Source organism: Piliocolobus tephrosceles, chromosome 9, assembly GCF_002776525.5.
Source record: "Piliocolobus tephrosceles isolate RC106 chromosome 9, ASM277652v3, whole genome shotgun sequence".
Classification (NCBI taxonomy): Eukaryota; Metazoa; Chordata; class Mammalia; order Primates; family Cercopithecidae; genus Piliocolobus; species Piliocolobus tephrosceles.
In genome coordinates this window covers 98302257-98322611 of record NC_045442.1, presented here as the reverse complement: position 1 = coordinate 98322611, position 20355 = coordinate 98302257, and the positions used below count along the sequence as shown (strand labels likewise).

The following is a 20355-nucleotide window of genomic DNA, read 5'->3' as shown; positions in this document are numbered from 1 at the left end:
ATTCCATATTATGGTCTTTTTACAGACAAGGAAACTGAGGCACAGAGTTGTCATGTCATTTGCCCATGGCCATACACACAGCAAGTGGCAGAGCCAGGACTCAAATCTAGGTGGTCTTAACTGGCGCCCTTAACCACACCACGATGATGCCTCTGCCCTTACAAGCCATCTAGTCCAGTCTCCTCATTTATTTATTTATTTTTTTAGAGACGGAGTCTCGCTCTGTCACCAAGGTTGGAGTGCAGTGGTGCGATCTCAGCTCACTGCAACCTCTGCCTCCAGCTCACTGCCTCTGCCTCACTGCAACCTTGAAGATAACCTTCAAGCGATTATCTTGCCTCAGCCTCCAGAGTAGCTGGGATTACAGGCACCCGCCACCATGCCTGGCTAATTTTTGTATTTTCAGTAGAGACAGGGTTTCACCATGTTGGCCAGGCTGGTCTCGAACTCCTGACCTCAGGTGATATGCCCACCTCAGCCTCCCAAAGTGCTGGGATTACAGACGTGAGCCACCGAGCCGGCCCAGTCTCCTGATTTTAATAGGTGAAAACACCATGGTCCAAGAAATATCTATGCCCAAGGCCACACATTTAGTTTCATTAATTTGTCTTTAATCTGATGCAAATTGGACTAGTAGACCTGGTAGATCAGATGGAGTGGCTGGCCGGCCCCAGGCCATGCCAGTCAGGAGTGGAGCCATGCCCAGTAGCTGTGTCAAGACATCAAAAAACAGCCTAATATGTGCTTGTTCAGTGGTGGAAATGTCATAACAAAACAGTGGAAGCATGTCAGTGAAGACAGATTGGGTAGGTTGCAACAGAATCAGCAGGTTTCTGAGTTCTAGAAGTAAATTAATTGGCCTTTTCCAACTCAGAAAAGCCTCTAGGAGTTTAAAAATGCATTGCTAATATAGGCCCGCCTCTTCCAATTAAAATTGCTTTCTTTTTTTTTTTTTTTTATCAAAAGTAAATTCACTATCGGGGTTCTGCACTCTTTATAGAACTGCAATTGCTGCCAGTAATTGAGACTCTGACACATATTATTGTTAGGCCCAATTAAGTTGTTGTCAGTAAGATACTAATTATAATGAAAATACCATTACTACATACGCAAGTTCTGTCTATGTTAACATACCTCCAAAGATCATAGGAGAAAAGCATTTATATCTATGGAATCCCAGGCTCATCTCTTCATTTTAACTTGAGCAAAGAATTAACACAATGTAAATACATTATAAAAGCTGTCAGTGCTGAGCTGGGAAGAATATTAGCAATGAAAACCCATATGGAACTAGGCTAACTGATATAATAAACTTACTTATGAATTCTTTGTGTTCTGTTGCTAATTATGTTTTAGAAGATGAGGACTTAGGGTGTTTGGACCTTCTCTCTGTTGCTAAAAAGTCTAGTTAATGCAAAGATTCTGATATGGCTTGCCCATTACACACTATTTTTGGGGTAGAGAGTGAGGAAAGGGCATTGAAAATTTAAATCCATCCAAGTGCTGTGGATTTCACAAAACAGAGTGCTCATTTTACTTTTACATAAAAGGTACTTGGCATCTTAAGAGGTAGCCTTCACTTGTAAAACTAAATATAGCATGTTTTAAAAATCTTCGTATAATTAAAAACCATGTGCCGCTCTAAAATGGAAGATTTTCACCCATTTCTTTTTTTTGTCTTAGAGATTTTATTTCACTGGAAGGGTGTGTTAAGGAATCATAGATTAGGCTGTATATAAACAACGAAGAAGCTTTTATGGTTTTCAATATCATAGGAAGATGATAATGATGGATAGAATCATATTTTAGAAATAAACCCCAACATGTTCGATCAATCTTGAATTGAGTGTTTTGTGAAAGTTGAAAGATGTGTGTTGGCTTCTCATGGAATTCAGTGCTGAATTTACTACAGAAGAGTGATAGCTTTAGATCTGGTTGCAGACGCATGAATTATATAGAGACAGGGAAGCGATGCATCCTATCAAAAGCATATGGTGACTTGTTTTCTTTCTCTCTCAGAGCCCTAGTGTTGAAGAACATGTCACACCAGCACACGCCGCTGTCGCCAGCAGCAGGAAGTTGTTGATTTGCAGCATATTCACACTTTCTGATGCAGTCAGAGTTCACTGCTTCTCAGAAAAGATCCACTCAGAAGGGAACTCCAGTTTCTGATTTTTTTTTTTTTTTACTTTTTCTTCCCCCCAAACAAGGCACAAAAGGGGAAAATGAACTGGAGACAAGAAAAAAGGTAGCTGCACAGAGAGATAAATATAACACTGAAAATATTTTAGAAACCACAAGTTCAGGAAGGGAGTGATGGGAGAGAGATTCAGATATTTCTGATGGCACCCAGCCCTGTCAGTGGCCTGCTGCGTTAGTGGTAGCCGGCGGTTTCCTTGGAGGCTTCACATCTGGAGGGAGTGGGAGCTGGTGGCACAGCCTGGCTTCTTTGCTGCCTACAATGCCTCTGGCCTGAGTCACTATATTAAGCCAAATTCCCACATTTGCTTAGAGAGGGCGTGAGGGTAATATTCCCTTCAATAAGCTAAAATCTGTTTTTCACAAGAGGAGTAGGTCCTGGCCAAAGAAGGGAAGGAAAGGCTAAGACCAAAAGGTCAATTGTGTTGGTATGAGAAATATCATTGCTGAATATAATTCCCACACTGCACACAGAACTTAAACTGCTGGTTGTCTGTAGGTTGGTCCATATTTGAATCCTAAACCAGCTTCTGGGCCATCTAGCACACTCCAGGGTATCCTTTCCAAGTTGCTGTTGTATGCTCGCAAATAAATTTAGTCATCACTCTAAGTAAAATATAATGACTGAGGCAGATCTGTTTGGTGGAAAAAAATTATACCGTGCATTTTGGTGAATGTTGGAATATTTTTGTGTTGAGATTTCCTTTTCCTTTCACTAGATCATCAAAAGCCTACTGCATCTTAAAAGGGTTCAATGTGTAAAGAAATATACTTAAAGCCAGGCACGGTGGCTCACGTCTGTAATCTCAGCACTTTGGGAGGCCGAGGTGGGCGGATCATGAGGTCAGGAGATTGAGACCATCCTGACTAACATGGTGAAACCCTGTCTCTACTAAAAATACAAAAAATTAGCTGGCTGGTGGCAGGCACCTGTAATCCCAGCTACTCGGAAGGCTGAGGTAGAATGACTTGAACCCAGGAGGCGGAGCTTGCAGTAAGCCGAGATTGTGCCACTGCACTCCAGCCTGGGCAACAGAGCGAGACTCCATTTCAAAAAAAAAGGAAACATACTTAAGCATTATTCACAATAGCTAAAGGTGGCAGCAACTCAACTGTCCATCAGTGGGTGAATGGATAAACAAAGTGTGGTATAAACAGACAATGAATATTATCCAGCCTTGTGAAGGATGGAAATTCTGACACAATGCTACAACACCAATGGCCTGTGAAGACATTATCCTAAGTGACATAAAGCAATCACAAAAAGACAAATACAGTATGAGGTCCCTAAAATGGTTTGAATTCACAGAGACAGAAAGTGGAGGTGGTCACCAGAGACTGGGGGCAGGGGGACTGGGAGTTGTTGCTTAATGGGTATAGAATTTCAGTTTTGCAAGATGAGAAAGTTCTAGAGATTGGTTGCACAATATACACATACTTACCACTGTTGAACTGCACACTAAAAAGGTTAAGATGGGAAATTGTATATTATGTGTATTTTATCACAATTAAATTTTTTTTTTTTTTTTTGAGACAGAGTCTCACTCTGTTGCCCAGGCTAGAGTGTAGTGGTGCGATCTTGGCTCACTGCAACCACCGACTCCCGGGTTTAAGCAATTCTCCTGCTTCAGCCTCCAGAATAGCTAGGACTACAGGCACATGCTGCCACACCCTGCTAATTTCTTGTATTTTAGTAGAGACGGGGCTTCACTGTGCTGTCCAGGCTGGTCTCCAACTCCTGAGCTCAGACAATGAGCCTGACTCAGCCTCCCAAAGTGCTGGGATTACAGGCCTGAGCCACCGCACCCGCGCCTGGCCCACAATTAAAATGTATATTAAAAAAACAAAGCACTTAAACTACAAGTAGGTGAGTGACGGGGGACTGGCAGACCCAAATGACTGAGTGGTGTCTGCAAGGGATTCTGAGCACTGGCTGGATAGCTGCTGTAAGCCCCGGGCTTCCCTGTCTCCTGTCTGCCTGTTGAGCTGTCCCTCCTTCCCTCCAGGCAGAGAATGGGACCAGCAACGCAATTCTTTTGCATGTGATCTCAGACATCGCTTTTCATGCCATATTCCAGTCTTCCTAGAATCAAGGATCTTACTGACCCCATGACACACCTCCTCTGATGTCCTGGCTGGAAGGGAATAAAAAGAAGCCCTTCACTTTGGAAGGCCGAGATGTGCAGATCACCTGGTCGGGAGTTCGAGACCAACCTGATCAACATGGGGAAACCCCGTCTATACTACAAATACAAAAAATTAGCCTGGTGTGGTGGCACATGCCTGTAATCCCAGCTACTCGGGAGACTGAGGCAGGAGAATCACTTACCTGGGAGGCGGAGGTTGCAGTGAGCCGAGATCGCACTCCAGCCTGGGCAACAAGAGCGAAAACTCCGTCTCAAAAAAAAAAAAAGAAAAAAAAAAAGAAGCCCTTCCTCAGGAGAATGCCAGAGGCCCTTGATTGAAATTAAGGATGCGACGGACGACTTCCTGCCAGTCCCCAGCCCTCACCTTTGCCTTGCGTTTGCTGTCGTCCATGATCATCTTCCAGTCGGAGCCATTGTTGCTGTATCCGATCTTGAACTTCCTCATGAATACCTTGTTCTCTCGGTGCTTCCCACCCTGAATGATGATGCCCCTCACGATCTTCTCCTCCCCCAGGTCTATTTGGAGCCACTCATTGACGTAGGAATGAGGTGCGGGTGGCAGTGCCCAGCCGGAGCGACTGGTTACCAGGCGGATGTTTTCAGGCATCCAGTTTCTGTCCCCTTGGTTGGATGATGTGATCTGGGAGTCAGAAATAAGTCCAGACACCATACCCAACATTCCGGAGCAAGGATAATCTGGGAGGTGAAATGAAATAGATAATGCAAAATGATTTTCTGGGCGACTCCATGCTAAGAAAGAAAATACAACATACGGAATAAAGACATGACTTTGTACCCAATCAAATGCAATTTTCAGTCTCTGGATTATTTTACAGTAACTCTTCCCTCCCTCAAACTTTCCTCCTGTGCTGTCAGAATTCCCACCTCTACACTCACATCCCAGTAAGGCAAATCTTCAATAAAAGAGACATTCCCCCCGCTATGAGGTCTTCTAAGTTTAGTATTCATATTTCAATCTCTTTGGTATCCAGAATTTATCCCTGGATCAAGTACTGGCCCTGCTTCAGAGAAGTTCATAGTTTGTGATGGATTGGAGATACGCATAGAAGTTATTCCAACAGCAGGAAAGTTGCTAAAACGAAGGTAAAGAGACAGTGATGCAGAGGTAAAGAGAAGAAATGCATGACTTAGCCTGCAGGGGTAAGAGAGGACCTCCCAGGGCAGGTGACCTTTGAATTGAGTGTGGAAGAATAGTGACCACGATCCCCTGCAACCCTTCTCCCCACCCGTATTTCTAATTGCATTGGGGACTTTCCACAAGAATGTCTCATTGTCATCTCAAATGTACCATCAGCAGACTAAGACAGTCCTTTCCCTGGATACTGCATCCTTTCACTGAACCCTGTCTTTTAATTGGTGGCATCACCAATCATCCAGTTCCTGCCTAGTCATCTTGTCACTTCCATTTGGCTGCCAAATCTTGTTGTGTTTTTGTTAAGTAAAAGAAAGCAACAAAACCCTTGTCGCCTCCTTCCCTTCTTCTGGATTTATCACGAACCGAGCGCTCTGGCCAGGGTGCTACATGAGCTCTTGGTCGGCCTCTCAGAACCCACTCTGAATCTCCACTATACCAACTGCTATCTAACTTTTCAGAAAATGTTGTTTTAACCATGTCATTCTCATCCTCAAAAATCTCCACTGCTAAGAGAAAGAAGCCCGACACAAAAAGGACAAATATGGTCTGATTCCACGGATATGAGTAGCCTATCACTAGATCAGTCAGATTCATAGAGACAGAAAGCAAAATGGTGGTTGCCAGGGCTTGGGGGAAACGGAGATTGGGAGAGTTAATGTTTCATGGGTGCAGAGTTTCAGTCTGAGACGATTATAAAATTCTGGAAATAAAGTTCACAGCAATGGGACTGTATTTAATGCCACAGAACTGTACACTTAAAAATGTACAATGATAAAATGAAAACGGTTAAAAGTGGTTGAAAATTGTTAAAGCGGTAAATTTTATGTTATGTATGTTTTACCCCATAATATAAAAGAGAAATCTTTTGAAAATGTACCATGGTTTTCCATTACTGATGGGAAGATATCAAAACTCGATCTGGCGTTCAAGACCCTCATTTTGATTTCATCCCATTTGCCTCAGTTGATTTTCTATTACTGACAACACATCTCAGTTAACCAATTCTCTTCTCATACAGTATAGACGTCATCCTCATCATTGCCTTTGCTCAAAACCCAGCTTAAGACTCAAAAAAACTTTTCAAGCTACTCCAGCATTTATTCTGAGCTCTCACATCTCAGAAATATGAGGTAAGTAGCACAGAGCTCAGCATTCCACTGCTCTCTAAGGCTTCAAGATTGCTAGTAATATACCGACAGCAAGATTGTAAGATCTTTGAAGGCAATAGACCTCAGAAGCCCAAGTAGCTTCTGAGCACAAGGAGAGCATCAGTCATTGATGAATTCAACGGTGGCTTAATGACAAAATGTCCAACACTTCAATTATTTTCCTTTATAAACTGTATGTCCCAATCAAGAACATGTGCAGGAATGATAACCTATTTTTCTTTGAAGCAACTCAATTCTGCATAATGTAATAAAAAGTTAGCCTAAAAATATAACTACCCCTAAGTGAGAGGCAAACATCTAATGCAATTAAACTAAGTCCATGTTATCAGCTGAACCTTAAGAATTAATTACTCAGATACTTTCCACAAGAGTTCTATGGTCCAAATCACGTCATTTCTTTTTTTTTTTTTTTTTTTTTTTTTTTTTATTTTTATTTTTTTTTTGAGACGGAGTCTCGCTGTGTGGCCCAGGCTGGAGTGCAGTGGCCGGATCTCAGCTCACTGCAAGCTCCGCCTCCCGGGTTTACGCCATTCTCCTGCCTCAGCCTCCCGAGTAGCTGGGACTACAGGCACCCGCCACCTCGCCCGGCTAATTTTTTGTATTTTTTAGTAGAGACGGGGTTTCACCGTGTTAGCCAGGATGGTCTTGATCTCCCGACCGCGTGATCCGCCCGTCTCGGCCCAAATCACGTCATTTCTTTACTCAGACATTCACTGCCTTCTTGTCTAGAAATTAAGCATGTCATTTTCAATCAGGCATGCAGGCCTTCCATATCATGTTCTTGCAAGGCCTCTCTCCCCATTCACTCCTTTAACCAGTGCCAATTGACATGAAGAACTTTCTTACTTCTGGGAGTCTGGAGGCTTTCTTTCTATTCCCTCAGCAAGGAATTCCCCATCATCTTACCCTTTCCATTATCTGAACTGCTTAAAATCCTGATCTGTTTTCGAATGCCACATCACTTACTCGGTTTTTCTATTCTCTGTAACTAGACACAGTTTTCCATTTCTGGGCCTCTTCACACCACTTTATTTGCATGTCCCTTTTTTCTTTTTTTTTTTTTTTCTTTTTTTCTTTTTGAGACAGAGTCTTGCTCTGTCGCCCAGGCTGGAGTGTGTGGGGCGATCTCAGCTCACTACAAGCTCCGCCTCCTGGGTTCACGCCATTCTCCTGCCTCAGCCTCCCCAGTAGCTGGGACTACAGGCACCTGCCACCATGAAAGGCTAAATTTTTGTATTTTTAGTACAGAAGGGGTTTCAGCATGTTAGCTAGGATGGTCTCGATCTCCTGACCTTGTGAAGCCTGGCTTGGCCTCCCAAAGTGCTGGGATTACAGGTGTGAGCCACCACGCCTGGCCCCCCAGGTTTTTTTTTTTTAATTTATTTTTTTAAGAGACAGGGTCTCACTCTGTCACCCAGGCTGGAGTGGAGTGGTGTGATCATGGCTCACTGCAGCCTTGAACCCTTGGCCTCAAGCAATCCTCCTACCTCAGCCTTCTGAGTAGCTAGGACTACATGTGGATGCTACCATGATTGGCTAATTTTTTATTTTATTTTTTGGTCTTGCTATTTTTCTAAGGCTGCTTTCAAACTACTGGGTTCAAAAGATCTTACCACCTTGGCCTCCCAAAATACTGTGGTCCCAGGTTTGAGCCACTACACCCGGCCCTCAAATGCTGATGAGCACATTTAGTTCTTTGGAATGCTGCTCTCTGCCTCCCCAGATTTTAACTTCTTTGAGGACATGAACTAAGTCATATTTTTCTGTTTTCTATGACTCTTCATGCCCTGTTTTATACATAGTATTTGCTCAACAAATATTTGTTGAATGAATCAACTTAATACAATAAAAGGCAGCTGTCATTTTCCCAAGTGCCCTTTCCTGTAATTCAACCACAGTATTTGCTCCAGGCTGGGATCTGAAAACCAAGAATATACTCAATCGGGATTAAAAAAAGATTTACAAAAACAATTTTACTAAGGGACTATGAAACTATAGTGCTAAAAATAGAGTGCCATTTTTTTGGCCATGGTGTTCATACCTGCCTGATTCCAAACAAGCTTTTAGAAAGGCAATGTTTAGCTGGTAATGGAGACCAGATGTTACCATTTGGAGGAAAACATAATTAACTTGAATACTGTAAGGAGAGCAGAACCATCACCAGATTAATGCCCTTTTTCTAATGCAGACTCAGCTGGGGCATAGTTTCTGTATTCACTGACATAGTGATGTCCTGCCCCTATTTAGCCAACATATCCATGGTGCAAAGTGAGACTTACTCCTTCCATATGGCTGCCTCATTAAAACAAAACAAACAAAAAAAAAAAAAAAAAATGAAGAGGCAACGTGATTTACCTTTGACTGAAAACTTTGTGACTCACTTTTAACAATAATTTGGAGAAAAATTACATTAACAATTAATTCAAGGTTTGAATGAGATGCTAGTGTTTAACTCTGTCCCTTCATAGCAGGCTGGTACAGGTCAGCCTGGTACAGGTCAAACCCTTTGGAAATAGTGTTGCAATATTTAGCAAACAAACAATAAAGCAAGAAACAAGATGCCCAGTGAAATTAGAATTCAGAGAAATAATGAATGATATTTTAGTATACGTATGTCTCAAATACTGTATGGGACATACTTACTCTGAAAAATTATGTCGTGTTTGTCTGCATCAAATTTAACTGGACATTTTGTATTTCACTTGGCAACCTTGTTGGGAAAGCTTAAGACCACTTCACGATGGAAGGGAGAAATTAGTTTTGTAATGGAGGATTGAGGTGGTTATTTTCAGTGATATTATTTTACAGTAAATCTCTGTACTCAGCTTTAATGGAAAAACTGAGGTATACTGGTAAATCAAATATCCAGTTAACCAATTTCGAAATAATGAGAAAGTAATAACTGTATTCGATGGGAGACCCTGAATGAGCATAATTTAATCTTTCCTTGATGACTCAGAAAGTACCTCTGGATATTATGGTGTCTGAGATCATCATTGTGAATTCTGATTGACTTAGGAGCACATGAATATGTGTTGAAGTGCCGGGTAACAGACTTCTGGTTAACAACAGAAGACAGCAGAGTTCACAGTGTGTTAAGCAGGCATCGTCCTATGTGATTTTCATCAATTTCCACCTCTGCCAAAATGATGAAGCTTACTTTGTCAAAATAATGAAAATGCTTTTCATCAATCACCTATAAAGCAGGATGGTTTGTTCCAATCTTATTTTCTTTATATCTCTATACGGTGACAAACTGAAGTTTCCAGGATTACTATATTTCCTTTTCCTTTTTATTTTATTTATTTATTTGTTTTGAGATGGAGTCTTACTCCTTACTCTGTTGCCCAGGCTGGAGTGCAGTGGCCAGTGGCACGATCTCGGCTCACTGCAAGCTCCACCTCCTGGGTTCATGCCATTCTCCTGCCTCATCTTCCTGAGTAGCTGGGACTACAGGTGCCCACCACCGTGCCTGGCTAATTTTTTATATTTTTAATAGAGATGGGATTTCACTGTGTTAGCCAGGATGGTCTCGATCTCTTGACCTCGTGATCTGCCCACCTCGGCCTCCCAAAGTGCTGGCGTGAGCCACAGAGCCCAGCCCAGGATTACTATATTTCTAAAAAATAATTTCTGAATCAAAAAATTAGAGTAAAACTTGGGGCTCTAGTGGCTTTGGAAGCCAAGTAATGTGTTCAAGCAGTAACTTTTAATTAGGTAGGCTTAAACAAAATCCAGATTGAATTATGACTACTCGACAGGGTGAAAATTTGAGGTCCAGCCATTTGTTTCTCAGAAGGTTTGGATAGAACTGCACTTCATTCATTCAAAAGTAACCACCAAACATTTGTTATGTTCCAGGCATACAGGAAGGACACAACAGAAAATGAGGCAAACAGGTCCCCTGCTCTCTTGGACCATCTAGTCCAGCAGGGATATTGTAGTCCTCTTTCATTAATCTCCACTCAAGGGGACCGTAGCCTCAAGAAAATGAAGATTATCTGCTTCTGATAATCAAGAAGAAAAAGTTGAAATTACTATCTTATTAGAAGCTCTGCTTGCTGGGGCACATGCTAGGTTCAATGTATTGAGTGCCGTGTACTATTTTAATCTAACGGGTACCATTTAATGAGCACTTACTCTAAGCCAGGGGTGTTCCAAATTTTCTTTCATTTACTCCTCATTATAGTTGCATTAAGGTGAACCTCACAGACCAGAAAATGGAGATCAGAGTGAGTCTCAATGTCTTACCCATGGTCGGTCACGCATATACTAAGTGGACAGTCCACAGTCAAGCCTGGACATGTCTGCCTATCTTCTGTCCATGTGACTATCATTGTAATGTGTTAGCCTCTCCAAAAACCTGCCTGTGGCAATTATTTGGAGACTAGAGCCATTTTACTAGAGAGAAAATATTTAAAATTATAGTGGAGACCATGATTAAGAGACTAGCACTAGGAACTGAAAGGAAGCACCTTATTTGAAAAACGGCCACTTAATTATGTATGAAAATATTAGTATATGCTATTTTAGACATCTAAATTTACATAACTAGAACATTTAACTATTTTAAAAAATTGAACAAATTATTTACCTTCTTCGCTCACATTCCTAGAATTACCTCTCAGGGAAATCTTTGTGAAAATTAAAAAGGACAGTTTAGGTATAAAAAGAATTCTATTCAACTAAAAGGATATGACATAAATTTCTATGAGCCTGGAAATTCAGAGTTTTGACTAACATGTTTGAAGTCTTTATGAAGTTTACCTCATTTTTTAAAATACAATGACATGAGATAAGGTTGAAGAAATGGGCCAGAAATTTCCACCCAAACCTCAAATGGCCTTATTTCTACAAATTTATGAATAACAGCACAAATTTGTCATGCTCTGAAAATGACCTAGAACTTTCTGTCATCTAACTGCTGATCGAAAATACAGCCAAGGTTATATCTAACTTTTCAATGTCCTTTCTTCTTTCAAACCCCTCTCCACTCAATTCCTGCCTCTAAAGCCTTGAATTTTCTAAGTCTTAGGTCCTAAAATAATAAACAAGTCTGTCTACGGGGTGGAAATAAATAAATTTTTTGTTAAAAAATCCGATGATGGTTTTTACTTTCCAAGCTGAACTCTGCTATAAACAAGTGTAGTTTTTCCTGTTCATTAGCTCTTCTCAAAATTGCTTGTAATTTCATGGAACATTGCCAAAGTGATTTTTTTTCCTTCCAAAGTCAGTATTCTTCTCCTCTAAAAATAATTAACTAAAAAGGATAAACATAAAAATGGAATAAAAAATTAAATACCCTAAATACATATATAACATAATGTTAAAAGGTAGTTCAAAGACTTTTAGACATTGTTTGTTTTTAATTACTTTTTAGTGAGTGGGTCAACTGATTCTGCCTTTGAACTTTCAAGCTTACCATGAAGATCACATTGTACTGGTTTTTTGGTGCTGGTGGTTGTTTCAATGAAACTTTGGCAATGTATTTACTAAAATGGAAAGGAATTCTAATATGACTGCTATATACTGCAGAATATAACATAGTCATGCAAGAAAATAAATGGACAGGCAGAGCACGGTGGCTCATGCCTGTAATCCCAGCACTTTGGGGGGCTGAGGCAGGTGGATCACCTGAGGTCAGGAGTTCAAGACCAGCCTGGCCAACATGATGAAGCCCCATCTCTACTAAAAATACAAAAAATAGCCAGGTGTGGTGGTGTGAACCTGTAATAGTACCAGGAGGCTGAAGCAGGAGAATTGCTGGAACCTGGGAGGTGGAGGGTGCCGTGAGCCAAGATCACATCACTGCACTCCAGCTTGGGTGACAGAGTGAGACTCGGTCTCAAAAAACTAACTAAATAAATAAATAGACAAAGCTGGCCAGGAGCAGTAGCTCACACCTGTAATCCCAGCACTTTGGGAGGCCGAGGTGGGAGGATAGCTTGAGCCCAGGAATTTGAGACAAGCCCAAGAAACATAGGGGTTACAATTAGTTGTCTATACTGGTGCCCTCATGTTCTCCCACATGTATTTAAGAGGCTGAGGTTGGAGCATCACTTGAACCTGGAAGGTTGAGGGTGCAGTGAGCTATCATCATGCCACTGCACTGCAGCCTGAACGACAGAGTAAGACTCCGTCTCAAAATAAAGAAACAAAGAAATAAATAAAACGGCTGGAGAATGTTTCATGCAACAGTTAGTTACTGTAAATCTACTAAGTAGTAGTCAGTATCCAGGAAGCAGAGATGAAAGGCATGATACTTGCCTTCACGCAGCTTACAGTCTAGTGGGAAAGGTACCAGTAAACAAATACCTACCACATGCCAGGCTGTGCTATGTGCTTTATATCCATTATCTAATAATAATGCATCATCACAACTAGGCTGCATGATGTAAATAATTATGACTATTTCCCAGGTGAGATAACTAAGGCTTTGAAAGGTAAGTATATTGACCAAAACAATCTGCTAGTGAGTAGTAAGGCAGGAATTGAACTTGGATTTCTCTAAATCCAAAGTAGATGCTTTTATTATCAAATAAAAATTATTGCATTTACAAATTTATTCACCCCGTATTTAAAGGTTTGCATAAATCAAAACAAGACAATATTCGACTTGGAAGATTCAGTCTTCAATCTTCCACAGCTTACCTGTTATCTTGCAACCATATATTTCAAATCTCATAGATATGCCAGTTTCCCAAGTTGCAGGCTTGATTCGGACAAATCGAGTTATCAGTGGCTTGGGGAATACTGCAACCACAACATCTGTGGGGTTGGTGTTTCCCTGAAAGAGCTGTATGGGGGAAAAAGTGCTTTTCTTTAGCAAAGGTTTTGAATTTAAATCCAAAAGTGTGTTTTCACAAGTGGTTGTAAAAAGTATTTACAATTTCAGCATTGTCGATCAAGGATGAGACAGCATTAATAACCTGCCATGTTAATTTTTTCAATTAGCAATCAGAATGATGTCTAATATAGAATACTGTCCTAATCATCGATTCAATTTTCTGAGAGGCTAGAGCCTTTAAAAGCACTAATTACATGGATAATATTGATTAAAGAATGCATACTATTATCTAAAAAGTGTGAAACTATTAAGTTTACCAGAGGAACTGCAGATGTGTCATGGAAACTCACTGTTTGACTTTCCCAAGAACTCCCAGAAGGGATGATTTTTGGTTTCAGCGTAGGGTCTGGCTTTTTGAAATTCTAGGATGTGTTTGCAGCTACAGTACTAGGTCAAACAGTGTTCTCCCCTTTGACTTCATTCCTTGACAGAAGATCTTGTCTCCCACACTAACGCGTGACTTTAATCCTTTTTTGATTATTGGTAAAATTATGTTTTAGTGGTCAAAGTCAAAACTGAGTTATAAATTATTTTTAACTAAAAATCAGCTTTTCCAGGGCTTGTGCTTCAAGATTGATTGATTGATTCATTCATTCATTGATTTGAGACGGAGTCTTGCTCTGTCAGCCAGGCTGGAGTGCAGTGGTGCAATCTCGGCTCACTGCAGCCTCCGCCTCCCGGGTTCAAGCAATTCTCCTGCCTCAGCCTCCTGAGTAGCTGGGATTACAGGCACCTGCCACCAGGCCTGGCTAATTTTTGTATCTTTTAGTACAGATGGGGTTTCACCATGTTGGTTGGCCAGGCTGGTCTTGAATTTCTTACCTCAAGTCATCCACCTGCCTCCATCTCCCAAAGTGCTGGGATTCTGCTTCTAGTTTTAAATCGAGTCATTTTATTCTAAGAAAGATGAGGCATGCGACTGCAAATGTAATGCATGCCAGGCACCAGTGGGTGTTTCCCACAAGGACTAGTGGGGGCCACTCTGCCTGGGTGGGGGAGCTGCAGTAGCATTCTCCAGTAAGATCTCTGAGGACTGGAGACTTTGCCATCACAGAATACTCTGCCTACCCTTTCCCGGGTTTTACTTCAGCCATGGAGTGGTGACGTTTCTCAGTTTCGGGCCTCGTGCATTCAGCACCATGCTTCTCTGCACAGCTGGGTCAGACCCCTCCTCTTAGGCTGCATAACTGGAGCATCATGGGGCTCACCCAAGGTGTGCAGCTTCCTCCCCACCTTTCCAGGTGAGGACATGAAGGAGGTCTATGGTTTCCCAAGTCCTGCTCTTCCTCCTGGGAGAAAGGGCTTGTGAAAGTCAGGCTGGTGGTCAAATGCTTTACAGAGTTGGTTGTGGCTGGGTGTGGTGGCTCATGCCTGTAATTCCAGAACTTTAGGAGGCCGAGGCAGGAGGACTGCTTGAGACTAGGAGTTTGAGACCAGCCTGGGCAACATAGTGAGACTCCAACTCTCCAAAAAAAAAAAAAAAAATTAGCCAGGCATTGTGGTAGTGCATACCTGTGGTCCTAGCTAATTGGGAGATTTAGCTGGGAGGATGGCTTGAGCCCAGGAGTTTAAGGCTGCAGTGAGCTATGATTTCACCACTGCACTCCAGCATGGGTGACAGAGCAAGACCCTGTCTCTACTTTTGTTTAAAAAAGTCAGATTTTAGCCTGATCTCTCGAGAGAGACTACCTGATATCCTAATTTATCCCAGTCTGTGATGGCCTTTTGATTTCTGCCCTACATCAGCATCTCTCCCTGGAAATCAATCTGTGTGGGAGCATTTTTGTGTGACAAAGAGTAACGGGTAGCTGCCAGGGAAGGAGGGCCCCCAGCGATGGTGCTCCCCTTACGGGGGCACCGAGTCCATGTCCGACAGAGACCCGAAGTCTGGCAGGAGAGCTGTGCGTTCTGGCGCAGGCAGAGGGGAGGTGCATTTTGCTCCCACTGAGGGAGTTTTAAGTTTGCTGAAAATCATGTATTGCACACATTTTCTCCAACATGAAGAGAGTTGCTGCAGTTGTTATTGGTCGAAAGCTGCACTCCTGGAGCAAAGTGGGAATGAGGGTAGAGGGGAGTGGCTGAAAGCCCCTAAAGTACAGAGAAAGGTGGCGTGGGCAGCAATCATGAGACTCTAGGTGGATGTTCTAATTTCATTCAGATTCAGCTAAAGTGCTCAGAATAGATGCCAAGCCTTCCTCTCTGCCGACTCCTTCCTTATCCCTTCTGCCTCTCCCCCTGAAGCCCTTCTGTGTGCCAGGGAGTTCCCAGGGCAAGCTGCGTGCACTGTCAGACACCCCCAGAATCTGTGGGTGCTCTCTGACAGTCCCCCTCTTCTGGGCCATGCAAACAACCAGTGGACAACAGTTGAAGAAAACGTGTTGCTGAAATAGCCCTTATGGGTTTTTTTTCTTAACAAAAAAATGGTCATGTTGCTATTTCCTTTCATTCCTCTCATCTGCATGCATTCCAGTATAAAGGTAATGAAACACCAATTAAGTTTTTCACTTAACATTATTTTAGACCTTTCACCTCATGGTTCTATTTTGTTCTTTTTTTTTCTCTTCAACCTTTAAGTTTCAGGGTACCTGTGCAGGATGTACAGGTTTGTTACGCAGGTAAATGTGTGCCAAGGTGGTTTGCTGCACAGATCAGCCCATCACCTAGGTATTAAGCCCAGCATCCATTAACTATTTTTCTGATGCTCTCACTCCTCCCACATACCCCGCTACCGGCAGGTCTCAGTGTGTGTTGCTCCCCTCAATGCGTCCATGTGTTCTCATCATTCAGCTCCCGCTTATAAGTAAGAACATGCGGTGTTTGGTTTCCTATTCCTGAAGTAGCGCTTATTTTAAAAAGAAATGGCCTGAAAGTCTAAGGTCAGCTTTCCCAGCTCTCTCTGGGTTCTTTGGCTGGTAGGTGCCTCATTAGAGTTAGTGATTTTTTATTTCCTTGAACCTAAAGTATGTCTTCGGAAATTTATTCCCAAACAAGAATCAGTCACGAAACTTGGGGTCAAAATTTACTCGCTTCATCTCCATGAGCGTTGACTGGGAAGGTTCTTCTTCCCTAGACAAACTGGTTGCCTGTCCTCCAGGGCTCGACAGTGGCCTTGAACTTGCCTGCCCATAGCATTTTCCTCCTACAGAACAGCTGTCTATCTGTAGCTGTTTCCGCCTTGCCTGCCCTGTTCGAGATTGGGGGTTTCACTGCTAATCAAAGGGAATTCATAGGTTTTCTCATTTCACACCCAGGAAGCTTTTCTCAGTTCCAGATCCACAAGGAGAAAATCAAGTACACCAAAGCTCAAAAGAGAGACAAGGACAGGTTAATTGGCCTCTTCCCAAGCCCATCATTGCAAGCTACCTGGATCTTTGCTCCTATCCTCATCAATTTCCTGTGTTTTGCTCGGCCTCCAGGGCAAGCTTTTAATTTCTGGGAGATGGTGAGTGTGAATTCTCCAAAATCTTTTGATTAGAAAATCAGAGCAAGTGTAACTTCAAATAAACAGGCAGGCTGAGAAAAACATCTCAGTTCCAAATGAGCTAGGGCAGAGTGCCCAGGCACACAGTGTGGTCTGTGCTGTCTTCTTGGTTGAAAGTAGTACAGGTAGTGTGTTATTTGTGTGATCTGAGGGAACACAATGAAATACCTTTGGTTCCATGTGTTCTTACAAGAAGCAGTCAAATGTACTTGTAAATTAGTTTGTGAGCCACAGTAGATAGATGAAAAGATGTTTACGAAAACCAGCCCATTACAGAGAGAAATAATCTATGAAAGAGAATGAAGAAATAGAGGGGGAAAAACAACAAAATCCCAAATTCCTAAGATTCTAAGAGGACAGTGTTTATCCCACGCAGAATCTGTGTCCCTTTCGGAGGCTTACAGCAATTCTTGAGTCTGATACTTAATTTGGCCAGTATTGACTTTTCTTGGAAACATTCATATAATTTCCTCCTGGCTTCTGGATCGGGGAACATGAGACACCTTGGTCAGATTTAAACCTCTAATTGCACTTTTCATTTCAAATCAATTCAAAAATAAACCAGGCCAGACAGAAAGCTGCTAAACAAACAAGTAAAAATTGATCATCCATTTAAAAGACTGCATTGGTTGCCGTGGTGGCAGCCTAACTTACAACAGGTTTGTTTCCTTCTTTTATGGTGATCCAGTCTTCCCCATTGGAGCTAACGTCGATTTTGTAAGTCTTGACATAATATTTCTTCTTGGTTTCTTTTGAAATGGCGCCCTGTGTCCCGACAGCCGTAACGAAGTGCAGAAGGCCCAAGTCCACCTGCAAGACAAGTACAAGCATGGTCAGTGCACCATTCCTGCAGCACTGCAACCCAAAGCATCTTTTCTGGTGGGCTCCGTGTTGTGGCTTTCATCCACCTGGGATCAACAGGGCCTAATTCCATCAGGTGTCCATCGTCCCTGACTCCTCCCTTCCATTCCTTGTAAAGAAAGGCAAAGTCATGATCAATATAAACCAAAAATAAAATTCTAAGCCCCCTGACCATCTGAATGGACACCTTGTCCCAGCAAGGGCATTCCAAAGCTAACCTGAAAAACTAGTTCAGCCCATGACAGGACAGTGTGGGGGTCAGACAAACCTCATTATTATACCCTCATCTCTGTCGGAATTAATGATAGAACAGACTCTTTAAGTCTGATAAGAAACATCTACAATGTATTCTCTCTGAAGCCTGCTACCTGGAGTCTTTACCTGTACGTTATCTTAACCCAGACATTCCTAAGTCTTTAGATAGTAACTTAACTCTTCCAACCAATTGCCAATCAGAAAATCTTTGAATCCACCGACGACTTGGGAGCCCCTGTTTTCAGATGTCCCACCTTTCTGGACCAAACCAATGTACATCTTCTATGTATCTGATTGATGTCTCATGCCTCCCTAAAATATAGAAAACCAAGCTGTACCCAGACCACCTTGGGTTCATGTCCTCAGGACCTCCCGAGATTCTGTGTCACAAGCCACTGCTTACTCATATTTGTCTCAGAATAAATCTATTCAAGTATTTTACAGAGTTTGACTCTTTTTTTGACAAAAAACAGCATGGCCCTAAGTTGGTTCCCATTGTTAGGAGGAAATCCAGGAAAAGACCCTTCTCACTGTTGTAACCAGGATTGCTTGAATCCCAGGGGAAAAGAGAAAACTGGATTCAATATCATGTCATTATATTTTCTAAGAGATTAAACATACTTTCCAAACTGCACATTCATATGTGTCATCTTGCAAAGAGAAAATCAAGACAAACAAGATAAACTCACATAATAGATAATGGAGAGGCCTGGACTTGAATTCCTGTCTAACATAATCCCGTTTCCCCTCTGTCTTTGGCATCCTACCTCCTTCCACATTAAATGCAGACTGAAACAATACTGACTTGAAAGCTCTAAGGGTGTTGTGGTTTGGGAGAGGGGCCATAGATTTATAACTTGGGATGGAATAAAGAGGAAGAGGGTAAAGATTTCTGTTTCAGCTTTAGATTTCTTCCCTCTGCACATCTTCCTGTGGCCTCTTTCCTTGCAGCTCAGTTTGAGAGGCAGGTGGATTCCAAGTCATCATGTGGGGGAGACTGATGTCTCCAGGAAACAACTGCTTGGGCTTGCAACCTTCTCCTGGTAAGTTTCCAGTGGGAAAGCTCCTCAACATGACAGCCTCGCCTTCATCTCTCACTAGCCTATCTCATATCCTGAGGGGTGGGGCTCTTGGAGGGCATCCGAGTAGTGATGACCAGAGGGTGACTGAAACCTCGAGGGTCTGTGATTTCATCCTGGGGCCCTGTGATGTGAGTGGTAAGGAACTGATTTAAGCAGCAAGCACTCCATGTTCCAGGCTCTGCCATCATCTTTAGGCTTTTGGGCCCTCATTTGTGAAATGAAGGAGTGGAATTGGATAACTTGGAAGACTCTTTTCCACTCTGACTTCCTATAATTCCTTCTTTCATATGTGTTAGATGTTTCCAGTAGAGTAGGTTTTTTTTTTTCCTTTAACTCTCCTTATTACCAGCGTTAATAACTAAGAATCATCTTGAAAGAAAACTCATTACTATTTTCTATATAATAGTGATATTTTCAATTTATTTTAATACATCTGATTATTCCTATAAAATTATTTGCTCCATCAATTGTATGCCCAGCTTTATACAGAAGCTTAAAAAAAAGCCCACAAATATATGGCAAATCTTTTTTTAAAGGACACAGAAAATAGTTACACATTACAACTATTGGCATCGACAAGATATTGCAACAGCACCTTGATCATTAGGAGGTTGAGGTGGGCGGATTACTTGAAGTCAGGAGTTCAAGACCAGCTTGGCCAACATAGTGAAACTCCGTCTCTACTAAAAATACAAAAATGAGCCCAGCATAATGGCACATGCCTGTAATCCCAGCTACTCGGGAGGCTGAGGCAGTAGAATCTCTTGAACCCGGAAGGCAGAGGTTGCAGTGACCTGAGATCTCGGCACTGCACTCCAGCCTGGGTGACAGAGAGAAACTCTCACTCAAAAAATAAAATAAAAATAAAACAAAACAAATAAAAAAAGCCCAATCCCTCTCCCAACTGTTGAATCTTGCTTTTCAGTTGCCATATTACAACTCAGTTTTCAGAATACAGTATTTCAATTAATTCTCCAGTGCCCATAGGCCACGATCACTTAAAGAATTTCCATTTTATGCGTAGCCTGCCTCATGGAGGCATTTTGTCTTTTATGAATTGCTTTTTTTTCCTGAAGGCACTTGGAGTAATTAAATCATGTTGTCTACATCCAGGAAAAACAGCACATGGAAACCAATTTGAAGTTATAGAATGCAACA

At 42.0% G+C, this 20355-nt stretch overlaps 1 protein-coding gene across 3 annotated transcripts in view; it reads right to left on the bottom strand.

Annotated features, from left to right (window-relative positions):
- NRP1 (neuropilin 1) overlaps positions 1–20355 on the bottom strand; it is a 160459-nt gene that overhangs the window by 32004 nt on the left and 108100 nt on the right. For all 3 annotated transcript variants that reach the window (XM_023218148.2, XM_023218149.2, XM_023218150.2), the window contains 3 exons: positions 17654–17809; positions 13323–13467; positions 4711–5042 (listed from right to left, as the gene is read on the bottom strand). In XM_023218148.2, coding sequence (XP_023073916.1) covers positions 4711–5042; positions 13323–13467; positions 17654–17809 — 633 coding nt within the window. The remainder of the gene's footprint in view (positions 1–4710; positions 5043–13322; positions 13468–17653; positions 17810–20355) is intronic.